The following is a 14930-nucleotide window of genomic DNA, read 5'->3' on the forward strand; positions in this document are numbered from 1 at the left end:
AAGATTTCCGGGACAAATATCAATAACCTCAGATATACAGATGACACCACCCTCATGGCAGAAAGCAAAGAAGAACTAAAGAGCCTCTTGATGAAAGTGAAAGAGGAGAGTGAAAAAACTGGCTTAAAACTCAACATTCAAAAAGAAAAAACAAAACTAAACATTCAAAAAACTAAGATCATGGCAACTGGTCCCATCACTTGATGGCAAATAGATGGGGAAACAATGGAAACAGTGACAGACTTTATTTTTTTGAACTCCAAAATCACTGCAGATGGTGACTGCAGCTATGAAATTAAAAGATGCTTGCTCCTTGGAAGAAAAGCTATAACCAACCTAGTCAACATATTAAAAAGCAGAAACATTACATTACCAACAAAGGTCCACCTAGTCAAAGCTATGGTTTTTCCAGTGGTCATATATGGATGTAGGAGTTGGACTATAAAGAAAGCCGAGCGCCAAAGAACTGATGCTTTTGAACTTGGTGTTGGAGAAGACTCTTGAGAGTCCCTTGGACTGCAAGGAGATCCAACCAGTCCATCCTAAAGGAAATCAGTCCTGAATATTCATTGGAAGGACTGATGCTGAGCTGAAACTCCAATACTTTGGCCACCTGATGCAAAGAACTGACTCATTTGAAAAGACCCTGATGCTGGGAAAGATTGAAGGCAAGTGGAGAAGGATTTGACAGAGGATGAGATAGTTGGATGGCATCACCTACTCAATGGACATGAGTTTGAGCAAGCTCCAGGAGTTGAGATGGATAGGGGAGCCTGGTGTGCTGCAGTCTGTGGGGTCCCAAAGAGTCAGACAATGACTGAGTGACTGAACTGATTGAATTGATATTTCAGGGACATACGTGCTTAGTCGCTCAGTCGTGTCCAACTCTTTGCAACCCCATGGACTCTTTGTAGCCCACCAGGCTCCTCTGTCCATGGAATTCTCCAGGCAAGAATACTGGTGTGGGTTGCCATGCCCTCCTCCAGAGGATCTTCCCAGCTTAGGGATCGAACCCAGGTCTCCCACATTGCAGGTGGATTCTTTACCGTCTGAGCCACGAGGGAAGCCCATATACTTGAATATTTATAAGTAAAATGATAATGGGGGAGTCATGAGGAATATTGGTAAATTTGGTGATGACCTGAGACTTATTGAAAGTGAGTGATGGGTACTTGGAGTTCCTTTATGTATTAACTCTGTTTACTTTTGCATGTGTTTTTTCTAAAGTAAAACAAAAGGTTATTTTTTTTTTTAAGTGTTAATATAAGGCAATAGTAGCTAGATGTCAAATGGATGACAACCATGGCCTCTGGATCCAGACGAAAACCACCACTCTACCCAAGCTCTCAGACTAGAGAGTGTTCAGTTCAGTTGCTCAGTCATGTCCGACTCTTTGCGACCCCATGAATTGCAGCACACCAGGCCTCCCTGTCCATCACCAACTCCCGGAGTTCACCCAAACTCACGTCCATCGAGTCGGTGATGCTATCCAGTCATCTCATCCTCTGTCGAACCCTTCTCCTCCTGCCCCCAATCCCTCCCAGCATCAGAGTCTTTTCCAATGAGTCAGCTCTTTGCATGAGGTGGCCAAAGTATTGGAGTTTCAGCTTTAGCAACATTCTTTCCAAAGAACACCCAGGACTGATCTCCTTTAGGATGGACTGGTTGGATCTCCTTGCAGTCCAAGGGACTCTCAAGAGTCTTCTCCAACACCACAGTTCAAAAGCATTAATTCTTCGGCGCTCAACTTTCTGCACAGTCCAACTCTCACATCCATACATGACCACTGGAAAAACAATAGCTTTGACTAGACGAACCTTTGTTGGCAAAGTAATGTCTCTGCTTTTGAATATGCTATCTATCTTGGTCATAACTTTCCTTCCAAGGAGTAAGCGTCTTTTAATTTCATGGCTGCAATCACCACCTGCAGAGAGTGTAGCGTGGAGCAACTTAAATGTGGAATGCTGGCTACGTACACATTCCAAGAGATGCCCATTCTGTATGACTTCAAGAGTCGCTGTCTCCTGGATGTTTCCCCTTCTTCCCTAAGGTAGACAATGGCAGGAAGAATGGCCTGCACCTCACCTGATGCACATTACTGAAAGAACAAGGAATCTCTTTTACTTAAAAAAATTGTTTTTAAGTTTTGGGCCATGCCATGATGCATGCGGGATCTTAGTTCCCTGATCAGGGATCGAACCTACACTCCCTGCCTTGGAAGCTCAGAGTCCTAACCCTGGACTACTAGGGAAGCCCCAGGAATCTCTTTTATCCATTGTCCACCTGAACCACAAAAGGAGAAAAGGTTTTCAAACAGACTAAGGTAAAAACCGTACCTCATATAAGTCTTTTTATAAAAACAAACAAAAAAAACAATTAAAACAGGCATTATCTGGACCAAAATTGAAGTGGTTCTTAGGTTTGTGTGGGAGTTTAAAATATTATCAGAATGGTTGTTTGCTTGTTATAAGAATAACTTTGTTGGTTCAATGTTTGCAGGTGGGATGTGAGGCTCAGCAGGTACACATGTTGCTAGGCCATCACTGGCTTTTATTCATCAGGAAACGCAGGGAAGCAAACTGAGGAAAGGGAAACGGAGGGCTAGAGAATAAGTAAATGGGGCAATATAGGAACAAGGAGCAAACTGCATGCAGGACTCAGAATTACGCTGAGACCCAGAGTAACAGGGCATGGACCGGGAGGAGGCAGGCCCCTGGCACAGGGGCAAGGGAGCAGGTGTGTGTTAGAGCTCTGAGGAGCGGCGGGGCTGCTGACCAGGCAGGAGCACACAGCTGACGTGACCTTGAGGCCTGGCAGTGCCCCAGGGTGTTGTCAGGGCACTGATTTAGACATAAACCCTGCGTGAGGGGCAGGCGATGGAATTGCTGTCCTCACAGTCTTTCTAGACAGGGAGACTGCATTGAGCCAACAGCGACACTAAATGCAGCGCGTGCCTGAAATGTCCTTCTGCCTACTTCCAGCCCTATTCACTTCTTTTTTGAAAAAATCTTTACTGAAATTGTTATAACATTGTTTCTGTTTTGTTTTTTTGGCCAGGAGGCATGTAGAATCTTAGCTCCCAGACCAGGGATTGAACCCACACTCCCCACACTGGAAGGTGAAGTCTTAACCACTGGACCACCAGGGAAGTCCCCTGACTTTTATTTCTTTTAGTCCTATTCTTCCTCCAAACCATCCTCCTCCAGGAAGCCTTCCTGGATCATCCAAATTTTCAATTATTTCTCCCCTATCTCAATTCTCATAACACTTACTGTCTGCATCATTCATTTGGCATCTATCATTTATTACTTTCAGATCAGATCAGATCAGTCGCTCAGTCATGTCCGACTCTTTGCAACCCCAAGAATCGTAGCACGCCAGGCCTCCCTGTCCATCACCAACTCCCAGAGTTCACTATTTATTACTTTAGGAAATATAAATATGTCTCATACATGTACATGTAGATACATATATTTATATACATCTATATCTATATATCGGAGAGGGCAATGGCACCCCACTCCAGTACTCTTGCCTGGAAAACTCCATGGACAGAGGAGCCTGGTGGGCTGCAGTCCATGGGGTCGCTAGGAGTCGGACACGACTGAGCGACTTCCCTTTCACTTTTCACTTTCATGCCTTGGAGAAGGAAATGGCAACCCACTCCAGTGTTCTTGCCTGGAGAATCCCAGGGACGGGGGAGCCTGGTGGGCTGCCGTCTATGGGGTCGCACAGAGTCGGACATGACTGGAGCGACTTAGCAGCAGCAGCAGCAGCATATCTATATATACATAAGCTACATGTGCACATAGATATATAGACACATACATACATATGTACTTTTATCTGTAAGACTGTAAGAGCCAAGAGAAGAGACACAGCGCACGATTTGTTAACCACTGTAACCCATTCTTTCGAGCCCAGTAAGCACTGGGAGTTGTAGAGGTGAACACTCACAGAATTCAAAGCTGTAACAGAATTCTCGCCTTTTAGTCTTAGTCCTGCAGCGCACCAGACTCGTATCAACAAGACCCGAGTCCCTGAATCTCTCCAGGCCTCACTTCCTCCTCAAACGCGTTAAAAATACTAATACCTCCTCACACAGTTCTCAAAAGCACCAAATTAAATCACGATTGTGGAAACACCTTGTAAATCATTATTCAGATTTAGGATAATATTATCATTCTCTTCTGGGTTTTAATCTGGGCTCTTGCATTTCATGCCAGTGGAAGCTTGGGTAAATTCTTCAACCCCTGAAAGTTCTTCGCATCCTCATCTGTAAAATAGGAAAGATAAGGCCTAACTTGCAGGGTTGTTATCAGAATTAAACGAAATCACATTGACAACATGGCTAGCACGACACACAGCACCCAGCACTCACTCGGAAGTTTGCTCCCTTCTCTCTCTCACCAAGTGTGTCCTGGTAAGCTTTTTCTATCCTGCCTGGAGCAGCACCCTGCACACGGCAGAAGTTCGAGAAATATTTACTCTTGATAAGGATGCTAATGAGAATGATGTTAATGAAAACAGACAACGACTACCCGCAAAGATGACTTCACGGTGGCCTAATGGCTAGCAAAACCGACTTTTAGATTTGAATGCCATGTGCTTTCTCCCCCTTGCCTTTCTGAAATGTGGGGGTAGGGTGGGAGGAGACCTCCAGTCTGGTAGAGGCCCCTTTAAAAATGTACCCGGGTTCCTCCTCTGCCAACCAAGTCGCTAAAAATACTACCACAGCAAAAGCTGAAATATTTGCAGAGAAAAATGAATTTCCTGCTACCTTCACCCCTTCCACTCAAAATCCTGACCTAAGAAGCCCCCAGCTCGGCTTCACCAAAGGCGCAGCCTCCCACGTCCCACCCTCGTCTTATGGTGGAGTCCCACCGTGGGTTACAGCTAGGATGTTATGTTCAGAAAGTGCCCACTCCAAGGCGGGGAAGCCACAAGTCTTGGCAAATAGCTTGCCATGTGCCTTGGCGTTTGTCTCCGCTTATGAGGACCAGCTCTCTCCAAATCCCCCTCCATCTGTCCCAAGAAGAATCTGTACTGGACCCTAGAAGCTTCCCACTAATCCATCTTTTATCCTCTCTTGTGTTGAGCCATCTCCTCCTCTGCCAGCTTTGCCTTCCAGCTGTGCCCTCCACCTCCCTACTCCCTGCTGAGTCCAGCCTCCTCTCTGCACCCACGGGCCCCAGCTCACTCTCAAACCAGGCCCTTCCAGAGTTCCTCCCCTTTCTAGGCCTGCAATCCTTCTCCTTCAATAGCAGTGGAAGTCGAGGAGTTTTTGAAATGTGAAGAGTCAAGGACGATAAATGCAGGGCCCAAGCCCAGCAGGTTAACAGGTAACACTCCAAAGGCTGACCTTGGCCCCAGGCCCCAGGCCAGGCAGTTCTCTGGGGGAGTGTCATCTGGTCTCATCAGTTCCTCAAAGTCCTGGGACCCCTCAGTCCTCACTGCTCCTGTCTCCTTTCCTTCTCATTGATTCGAGAATCAGAGGCTCACAGATCCACCCAGCCAGACTTGCCGACAACCTCAGTCACCTAGTCCGGAAAAGGAACCCCTCACCAGAGGATGTGCGTGTCCTTGATGTGTGCTGGTGGAGGGGCCTGCTTCTGTGCGTATCTTTGGATGTGACTGTGTGGCGAAGAGCCCACAGTACGTGTCTCTGAAGATGTGTGACCAGTGTGTGTGTGTGTGTGTGTGTGTATGCATGTAGGTGTCATTACATGGGGACATCCCCATGTAGTGGTGCTGCTCCCCTCTGGATACTTGAGTCTGTGGGTGTCTGCCTTCCTATTTCTGTCTCTGCCTTCCTGTCTGTCTACCTTTTCCTCACCTCTGCGCCTGCCCATCCCCCTGACAAGCGCTGTGGCCAGTTCTGCGTAGGCGCCTCAAGTGGGCTGTTGCTGAAATGGTTGTTTTCCAGGTAGAACCACAGTCGCGTATCCATTGTCCCTTGGGCCTGCGGTTGTTCAGAGACACCCTCACCTCCACACAAAGGTGTCGTTCAGGAGGAGGAGAGGGCTGTGCTGCCTGTGCGGGGCTCTGAAGGGGGGGTGCATTAATAAGATACCCCCCTCTTCAGCTCTGACCAGCAGGAAGAAGGGCCCAGAGGCAATGCAGCCTGCAGAGTGATGTTGCCTAGCAACTTGGGAGACTTTACTGCAAACTCACTCAATCCCGAATTCCTCAGCTCTAATTTGGGAAGAGATAAGCACGGAGTCCAGGCCTGATATCCAGTGTGCCCCTCAGGTCCTCCTTCCCTCCCTCCTCTGGAAGCCAGAGTTGAAAACTAACGCTAACTGGCACAAACCCGAGGCCCTCATGTAGGCAAGGGCCCGAGTTCCCAGGACTTTCTGCCATTTGGTGGAGGTGGGGGGGTGGGGGATGAAGGATGTGCCAGAGACAGACTGGGGAACAGATTTTCAGTTACAAGGGTGGGTGGGTCCCAAACCTGCTGAGAGAGACACCCCTACACCCCGGGGCCTGGAATCCCAGCCGGCATCCAGCTCAGCTTGGGAGACAAGCTGGCTAACCCTGTCCCCAACCTGAGTGGCCACCAGAGTTTCCCTCCCACTCATTTTCCCTTTGGCAAGCAAAGCCCAAATGTTCAGGTAGGAAGGAAGCATGTGACAGCCGTGCTAGGACGGGCAAGTGGCTGTGGAGTCTCATCAATGCCGTTTCAGCAACCCCTGTCTCAACCAGAGCCACAGGGCATTTTCCCCCTCCTCCCCTCTGCTCCAGTCCACACACCTGAAGAGCAGGCATCCTTGCTTCCTTCCCTCCTCTAGGACCTCAGCTGAGAAGGACCTCCCAGTTTTCTCAGAAGTGGCCCAACCTCTTCACTAGCATGCCACGCTGCTAGCTCTGGTACCCTGACCGGTTGGGGGAGGTTGGCAAGCTGTTCCCCCACCAGGCTGTTCTCCTACGAGGCTCCTCCTCCCATATCTCCCTTCCCAAGCCTCTCACAAAGCCCACATCCTTCCTCCACCATGGACCCAGAGAACTGATGACTTTGGATATTTCCCGACACTGGGGTTGAGAGTATTTTCTTCCCCTCCCAGGGGCAAGGGTGAGAGTAGCCAGTATTTGTCTTATACAGAAGCAATGGAACAAGAGGTTGGGGAGGTGTGGCTTGGGGAGTGGGAAGGAAAGGTGTGTATATCTACATATATTTTTCTCTATATATATACACACACCAAATGGGTGTCATGCATATATGATTTTATCTTGTTAGTGCAGGACATATAGATGGATGGATGGATGGATGGATAGATAGATATGTAATGCAGACATTTCCAGTAGGGTGATTGCCATGTCCATGCGTGCTGGTGTGTGCACATAACAGGGAGTCTGCGTGTATCAGCACAGCGTGTGTACAAGGCCTGTTTAGTTATTTTTGCAGTCTTTGTCTGCGTGTCGAAGTGCACGTTTTAGTGAGCCTGGGAAGTGTCATATATGGACGTGTCGGGCTCTGGTGTGAGCTTTTGTGTTTACGCGTGCCCACCTCCAGGTTATGTACCCACACCTTCCCCATTCCACCGCAGAGTGATGACGATACCTTTAAACCGCACGTCCTAGGGGGTCATTAATTTCTTTGAGGCCTGAGTGGGGAGGGAAGGTAGAGGGAACCATATTTGGGACTCTAGCTAGTTTGTGGAAGTGTGGGTGAGGGGTGCATGGTTTTCTCTCTGTGGGTGGGAGGAGTGTTGTGCCCAGATGCGAGTGTTTTTGTGCCCGGGATGTCGGGGTCCTCCTTCTGCGTGCGCCGGCATACATCTGCTTGGCAGTCTGCCGCCTCGGCAGCAACGGGGAGGGTGTTGGTGGTGAGTTTGGGAGGATGGGGTGTGTAGGAGGAATGGATGAAAGTGTGTAGGCAGAGGGGTTGGGGCAGGAGGCGGGGCGAGGAGGAGGGAGCCGCGAGGGGGCGTGGCCCTGCCTCTAATCCCCCCGCCCACTCTGCCGAGGGCTTCTCCTGATTGGCTTCTCTTCCGCAGGGCTCAGGATACTTTCTCCAGCAGAGCGGAGCGCGGGAGAGAGGACCCGAGAGCTGAGCTGCTAGTTCGGCGCGGATCGGCTGCCTCGCCACCGCCCCAGGGTCCCCACCTGTCACCGCGCAGACCCCCTGCGCCAGCCTCCGTCCCAGCCAAGGACTCCTGACATCAAACATGGACTGCTGCACCGTAAGTGAGCGGGCCTGGGGGACGGGCACTCAGCTTGGTCTGGGGAAGGGGCTACCGAGAAGCTCCTGGAGGGGCAGTGGGAAGTGAGGGATGGAAGTGGGTGCAGAAGACCTAGGAGCCATAAGGGTGCCTGCTGAGACGCGAATGGTGGGTGGTGGAAGGCGCCCGCCTGACTTGGAAGCCCTAGGAAAAATGCTCCCAACTCGCGGGGGCGTCTGGGCGCCCATCCGCTAAGCAGTCTAGGTTGGACCCGGAGCTCGACAAGGCTCTGCAACAGGAAAGCTGCAGGTTAGACGAGAAGAGGAACTTCCCCAGGGAGACGCTGGAAACCGTCGCCTAGCGAAGCAACCGCGACTCCTTTCCCCTGGCTTTCGGCCCCCACCCCAATCCCCATCCCACTACTGCCGCCGTCGGTGGGCGGACAGGATGACCTTGGTGACCCTCGCGTCCTGTGCAGCGCCCGGTGAGATAGTCAATTCATGTTGGTTACCTTAGTACTGATGATGGGCAGCGAAGAGCCTAGTCCATGTGGTCCTGGGGAGGGATTGGCCCGGCCTCCAACGCTTTCTAGCTCTGGAGGGGGCTGGGTGAAGTGACCGCGAGAGAGCCCTGCTGGCGAGGGAAGGAAGTGTCTGCAATTTGTCAGCGCCCACAAGGAGACCTGACGCCAAAGCAGGTTGCTGTTAAAGGTGCGGGCATGAAAGCGCCTCGCACAGGACCAGGCTCCTGGCACATCCGAGGAGTGGTGATCATACGTGTATACGATATGTTTGTATTTGTTTATTTACTTGTTACTTTTATTTATTTATTTTTAGTCCTTACGTATAGAGAAAGTCCGACTCCAAAGTCCTTGTATTCTCAGCCATTTGGTCAACCCAGCTAATGACACAAGAAGTTATAACTTTGCCTGCTCCCCACCCTCCACCGTATGGCTTAAAAAGGGGGGTAAATGAGGTCTGGATGGAAGGAATAGCCCAATTTAGAAGAGGTGAGGGTTCCCTGTGTCTGAGTACCAAGAGGCAGAAAGAAAGGGGCAAGTGGTTGTGGCTGTTGTTATGATGTTTAGCTCTTATTAATACAAATAATTGTTGTCAATTTGTGAATGCTTACCATGTACCTAACACTTTATATTTAACCATCATGACAACCCTGTGAGGTAGACATTTTTCCATTTTACAGATGTGCAAAGTGAGGTTTAGAAAGATTAAATGATTTGCCCAAGGAAGCACAGCTTCTAAGTGTGGAGGTAGAACACTAGACTTGTCTGATTCCAACAGCTGTAATTTAACCTCTCCTATAAATATTTCCAATATTTCCTCATTGTAAAGGTAATATGCTCATAACAGAAAAAAAAATTTAAACTGAAGAAAAGTATAAAAAAGAAACATGTCAATCATCTACAATCCCACCCCTAGAGAAAGCCCTGATAACATATTTTCTTCCAGCCTTTCCTCTCTGTTGTTCTCCTGGAAGCAGTTTTTGGTTGTGAAAGGACAATTGGGCTCTTAATGGAGGTTCCTGGGCTCCTCACCCCCCAGTGGTGTTTTACAAAACAGAGAAAATAAATGGATGGTGGGTTCTGGGTATGCCTGTGGGGGAGAGGAAATATTGCCCAGATGGTAAGAATGGTGGGGAAGATAAGTCAGGAATCACGGTCAATGGAAAGAAATGCAAGAGCAAAGACAACAAAAAGCCAGAAAAGGACAGTAACTTGTCCCCACTGGCACCTGCAGGACTAATTAGAGTAGGATGTCGGGTGCCTGCCTGTGGGCTCTGGTCTGCCCTGGACCATGTTCCTGAGTGCCCAGAAAGCCATACTGAAGGGCTGGTGGGCATGGTTGGAATAAGTGTCCCCTAAAAAAGAAGACGCTGCTCACTCAAATAATACAGCAGAGGCAAACACACAATTATCCCACTTGCCCCGTATTCTGGGTCACCTCCTCCAGTGCATTCTGTACACAGGCGCCCTCCCCCTTTCAGGTCCTGTCTTAGGTATGCAGGGCTAAAGGGCTGGGCAAGAGACAGCACCACTGCCAGGCTGTGCAGGGGGTCCAAGAAGAGGTGACAGGCTGAGGGTTGGGGCAGGGCTGGGACTGAGCATCTTCCTACCCATCTCCATTCTGTGGAGGGCTGAGCTCTGCACTGGGAGGAAGCTGGGACATGCATAGTGAACAGAGCACATCTGGGAGGCTGGGAACCAGTCCTTCACCATCCATCCTGGGCTCTCCCTGCTGACTATCCAACCTGGTGTTTGGGCAACACCTAGGCCTCCCTTATTCCCTTCTTTCTCCTTGGTAAAGAGGCTCAGACAGAAATGGGAAGAAAACAGTCCTGCTTTTTTTTTTTAAGAGCAAGAGCTGTTGATTCAGATGTACCGGTTGCCAATTTACATAGTCACAAATATCAGGCTTTTCCTGAATCACTTAATATAAAAAGGCAAAGAAACAGTTTTGGACTTTTTTTTTTTACTTAGTCTAGTTGATGATCCAACTCATAGAAATAATTACCTGCCCTGAGGAAGTAGTTCGCAGCACAGGTTTCTGAATCCCATCACTATTTGTCGGCTCTGTGACCTTGGGTAATTTGCAAGATATCTCGGATGTTTCTTGACCTGTAAAATAGAGATTAAATGAAGACGTCCTTTTTGGCTCAGCAGTAAGGAATCCTCCTGCAATGCGGATGACATGGGTTCAATCCCTGGGTCAGGAAAATCCCCTGAAGCAAGAAACAGCAGCCCACTCCAGTATTCTTGCCTGGGAAATCCCATGGACAGAGAAGCCTGGTGGGCTCCACGGGGTCGCAAGAGTCGGACACAACTGATCAACTAAACCATCACCACCACCAACGGGTGTAAAGTGCTTAGCACAGGGCCCAGCATATGACAAGCAGTAGGCAGGGATAATTCTTAAAGCCTTTAGAACAAGGGAGCTGAAGGAGACTGCCTTAATTGGGGACAACTTCTAGATGTGGCTGAAGATATTGAGATCCTCAGAGCTGAAGTGATGTTTGGGACCAAGAGCCATGACTCGTGTTTTGCCCACAACTATCCACCTCCCCCTTCCAGAAGCCCCCTACTTCATGCAGAGCTCTCAGCACACACCATCAGATCTTGGTTTTGGAAGGCACCAACGTAGGCACCCTTCCTGGGTCTTTTTACTGTCCCTCCAGCTCTGCCCTGAGAACTCAGCTGAAGGAAGAGGGAGTGGGCTCTGGGGAGAAGCAGTGAGTTGGGGGTGGCTCTGCCTGTTGTTCCATTCTGGATGCAGCTGGGGTGGGTGGTGGCAGCAGGTGGGTATGAGCATTTCTGGGGGAAGATACCCCTTCCTCCGCTCAACCGCTACAGCTGCTGGCTCAGGGGAGGGCGTTGGGCATGCGTTTTTGATCATTGTCCTCTTTGGAGAAGAAACTTTCGCCATTCCCTAAGAATATCCCCAAGAAAGGTTTGAGTTCTGAGAATCGAGGATCAAAAAAAAGAGTGATTTCTGTTTATAAGTGGGGAATGAGATGTCAGGGAGAGAGGGATAGACCCAGGAAAGACAAAAAGAGTGTGTCGGGCCCCTCCAAAGCCACCCCAGCCCTTGATAACACCTTTTATCTGCACTTAACTCAACTGTGGGCATCTTGAGCGCAAACCAAAGATCTCTGAAGCCCAGAAAATGCAGACAACCTTGGGGACCATGATGAGAGGAAGCCATTTGTAAACCTGGACTTAAGCATCTGAGATTGAAACCTATGAAGGTCCTGGGGTGGGATCTGGTTGGGGCAGTGGTCACTGAGGTCCCACTCACACTCATCTCAATTCTGTGAACTGGATGGGTGATGGAGGGAAGAGAAAGGAATGGAACTGAAGTACTCTTAGTATGTAAAACCTTGGTCATCTCCTGCCAGAGAAACAAAAACACAGGGAAAGTAGTGGAAGTCCTCAGGCAAAAAAAAAAAAAGTCAGTTCAAAGGAGAAATGCCCTTTTAACTCCATAGTTAACCTTAAGCTTCCCACCTCACCTCATAGCTGTTGGGTTGGGTCTCCTTATTTTTTGGTTGCTCCCTATGATATTGCTTTTACATGACTGCTTCAACCTACTGAAACAACTATCTTGCATCAACTTACCATTATTTAAAAGAATCTTAATAGCTACCATTAATTGAGTGACTAGATTGTGCCAGAAATTTTCTGCATATCACAGTGTTTATTCTTCCCCATGACCCAGAGGGACCTGATTTCAGATGGTTTGAGTTCTGAGAAGGAATGGAGATAGGAAAAGATTAGAAAACTTGCCCAAGACCACTCAATTAGCAAGTGGTAGAGCATGGTTCATTTTCTTGACTGTCTTTGCTTATCTGCAAAGTAGGGGTTAAAAGGGGCTTCCCAGGTGGCGCTAGTGGTAAAGAATGGGGAGACACATGAGACACAGGTTCGATCCCTGGGTTGGGAAGATCCCCTGGAGGAGGGCAGAGCAATCCACTCCAGTATTCTTGCCTGGAGAATCTCATGGACAGAAGAGCCTGTGGTCCATTGGGTCGCAAAGAGTCGGACACGACTGAAGCGACTTAGCACATACACAGGCAGGGGTTAAAAATAGAGTCTGGACTCTAACATACAAAGGCTTGACTCTTTGGTCCTGATAACTACCTGTACAACCTCAAGTAGGTTTTCAAGACTTAACTCAGTTTGATTAAGGGTCAACTGGGATAACAATAAAAGGTACGTCATAGGGTTGTTAGCAGGGCTAAATAAAATAACATCTGTAAAACCTTGTGTTGCCCTGCCTGGAACAAGGGCAGTGCTTCAGTGGTATTAGGAACTATTGTCATTATTCTTTTCTTTCTCTTGCGCACCTCATGGAAAGGACTTCTTGCTCTTGCTTATCTTTCCTTTGTCCTTCTTTGAAGTGAAGCCTTTTCTCTGTAGCTTCTTGCAGACCATCCCCTCTCTCCTGTGTTTGGAGCAGTGCAGAATAGAGCCTGAATGGGAAACAGTCTCTGGCCTCTAGCCCTGGGTGGGGGAAGGCTGCCCCACTGCAGGGTAAGCCCCCTCTTCACCTTCATCCCAGCTTTGAGCTCTGGGGTGATTTTACTTAGCGAAGGGACAGCCTGCTGATTCTTCTAAACCCTCCCCCAGGGAATCCTGGACTCAGCAGGGACCCTTCTAAGCCAGAGGCACCCTCTGAGGATGGGGGAAAGGCAGCCGTGTCCAGGAGTCCCGCCGTGGTTTACTTTGCTCTTCTCCAGTAATTGCAGGCACCCTCCAGACAGCTAGACGACTCCCCTCACTGGGCCGCTGGCTTGGGCCGTGGCTCACTTACGGCTACCTGGCTGTCTTGTAGCACATCTACTGTGCGCTTCTTTTTCCGGAGTTGGGAACACAGCTGTGTCCACCTGACCCTGAACGTTCCTTTTTGTCTGCCGCTGCCCAAGACACACAAGCACACACATACACCGTCCCCTCCCCCTGCCCCAGTGCCGGCCCTGCCTTAGCCCCTTCTCTGCGCTTCCCACTCCCGCGTAGCCCTGGTCTCAGTCCCGCAAGTCTCTCCTCCTACCCCACCCTCTCGGGGATCTCGGCTGGGTCATCCCACAAGAAACACCCCCTCCCCGCTACCCTACCCTCAGGAGAGCGCCTGCTCGAAGCCGGACGACGACATTCTAGACATCCCTCTGGACGATCCGGGTGCCAACGCGGCCGCTGCCAAAATCCAGGCGAGTTTCCGGGGCCACATGGCAAGGAAGAAGATAAAGAGCGGAGAGCGTGGCCGGAAGGGCCCGGGCCCCGGGGGACCAGGCGGAGCTGGGGGCGCCAGGGGAGGCGCGGGCGGCGGCCCCCAGCGGAGACTAGGCCAGGTGAGGCGGGCCGCAGGCTCTCCTTCCCGACACCGGGCCCCTTCCTCCGAAGGTGCAAGGATGACTAAGGGCACTGGGGGATGGAGAAGGGTGTGGAGGGAGCCAAGGAAATTGGCGATGTGGGGTGGGGGCGCGTGGTGGGGACGAGGCTGCGGGCTCGAGAGCTCACCTGTTTCTATCTCCATCCTCCGTTCTGCCTCGCCCCGGACCGAAGGACTGAGCATTTTCGAAGGTAATGAATGCGACTCCGAAGCAGCGGGGTGGGACCCCTGAGTGATAGAAAAGCCCCAGACCCACCCCTTCCCTCTTCCGCCCCCACGCGCCTCCCAGCCGGGGAAAATGCCCCTGAGCCTACGGGCTTTCTGACCCTTGGTAACAGCTGACGCTGCGACGGGCGCAACTGGACCGACACACCTGTCACCCGCACTGGACTCCACAAGCCGGGCCCAGGGGTCACAAACACCCCGCGGCTCGCACACTTACCGGCCGCGGGCTCATTTCAGCTCAGTGACTCCGAGTGGGCAGTCCCGGGTGATCCCCGCTCCCCGCCCTGGGTGCCCCGGTTCAGGACGGAGGGTAGAGAAGAAAGTACTGGGAGCGGGCAGGTGCTCACCCCTTCTCTCTGCTCAGTTTCCCGAGACAGATGGATGCCGCGTCCCCTTCGCAGTGACGAGACTTCCCTGCTGTGTCTGTGATCCTCTCCTTTCCACCAACCTGCCAGCTTCAGGAGCCCTCTCTGCTTCCCCCAGAGACTCCCTCTCCCAGGAACACTTCGTCCATCAGTCGCTAAGGCCGTGCCCTTTTAGTTAGCTCTCCAGTCTCGTATGGTCCCCGTTCGCCCTTCCTCCCCATCCTGACCCCCCCATCCTCGCGCCCCCAAATCTTTAGCTTCTCGCCCACCTCTCCCCG

The 14930-nt window shown here is 50.5% G+C and overlaps 2 protein-coding genes and 1 long non-coding RNA gene across 5 annotated transcripts in view; 1 reads left to right on the forward strand and 2 right to left on the reverse strand.

Moving 5' to 3' along the window:
* Window positions 1–4075: 4075 nt before the first annotated feature.
* LOC104980678 lies at window positions 4076–13800 on the reverse strand. Of its 2 annotated transcripts, none has more exons than XR_824292.1 (4): window positions 13020–13800; window positions 10691–10794; window positions 8674–8792; window positions 4076–4276 (listed from the first exon to the last, which is right to left on the reverse strand). It is a non-coding gene; the product is annotated as an uncharacterized LOC104980678 (long non-coding RNA). The 2 variants fall into 2 exon arrangements; XR_824291.1 differs by having other exon boundaries at window positions 8674–8795.
* NRGN (neurogranin (protein kinase C substrate, RC3)) lies at window positions 7902–14930 on the forward strand. Of its 2 annotated transcripts, XM_010829438.1 has the most exons (4): window positions 7902–8183; window positions 13794–14021; window positions 14236–14253; window positions 14652–14930. In XM_010829438.1, the coding sequence occupies exons 1-3, from the start codon at window positions 8169–8171 to the stop codon at window positions 14239–14241; spliced, it is 249 nt and encodes an 82-aa protein (XP_010827740.1). In that variant the 5' UTR covers window positions 7902–8168; the 3' UTR covers window positions 14242–14253; window positions 14652–14930. The 2 variants fall into 2 exon arrangements, with proteins under 2 accessions (XP_010827740.1, XP_010827739.1); XM_010829437.1 differs by having other exon boundaries at window positions 13794–14253.
* VSIG2 (V-set and immunoglobulin domain containing 2) overlaps window positions 14721–14930 on the reverse strand; it is a 6544-nt gene continuing 6334 nt past the window's right edge. Inside the window, exon 9 of the mRNA XM_010829531.1 lies at window positions 14721–14807. The gene's annotated coding sequence lies outside the window, so the exon portion shown is untranslated. The remainder of the gene's footprint in view (window positions 14808–14930) is intronic.

The sequence above is a fragment of the Bison bison genome, unplaced genomic scaffold (genome assembly GCF_000754665.1).
Source record: "Bison bison bison isolate TAMUID 2011002044 unplaced genomic scaffold, Bison_UMD1.0 scf7180017864506, whole genome shotgun sequence".
Lineage (NCBI taxonomy): Eukaryota > Metazoa > Chordata > Mammalia > Artiodactyla > Bovidae > Bison > Bison bison.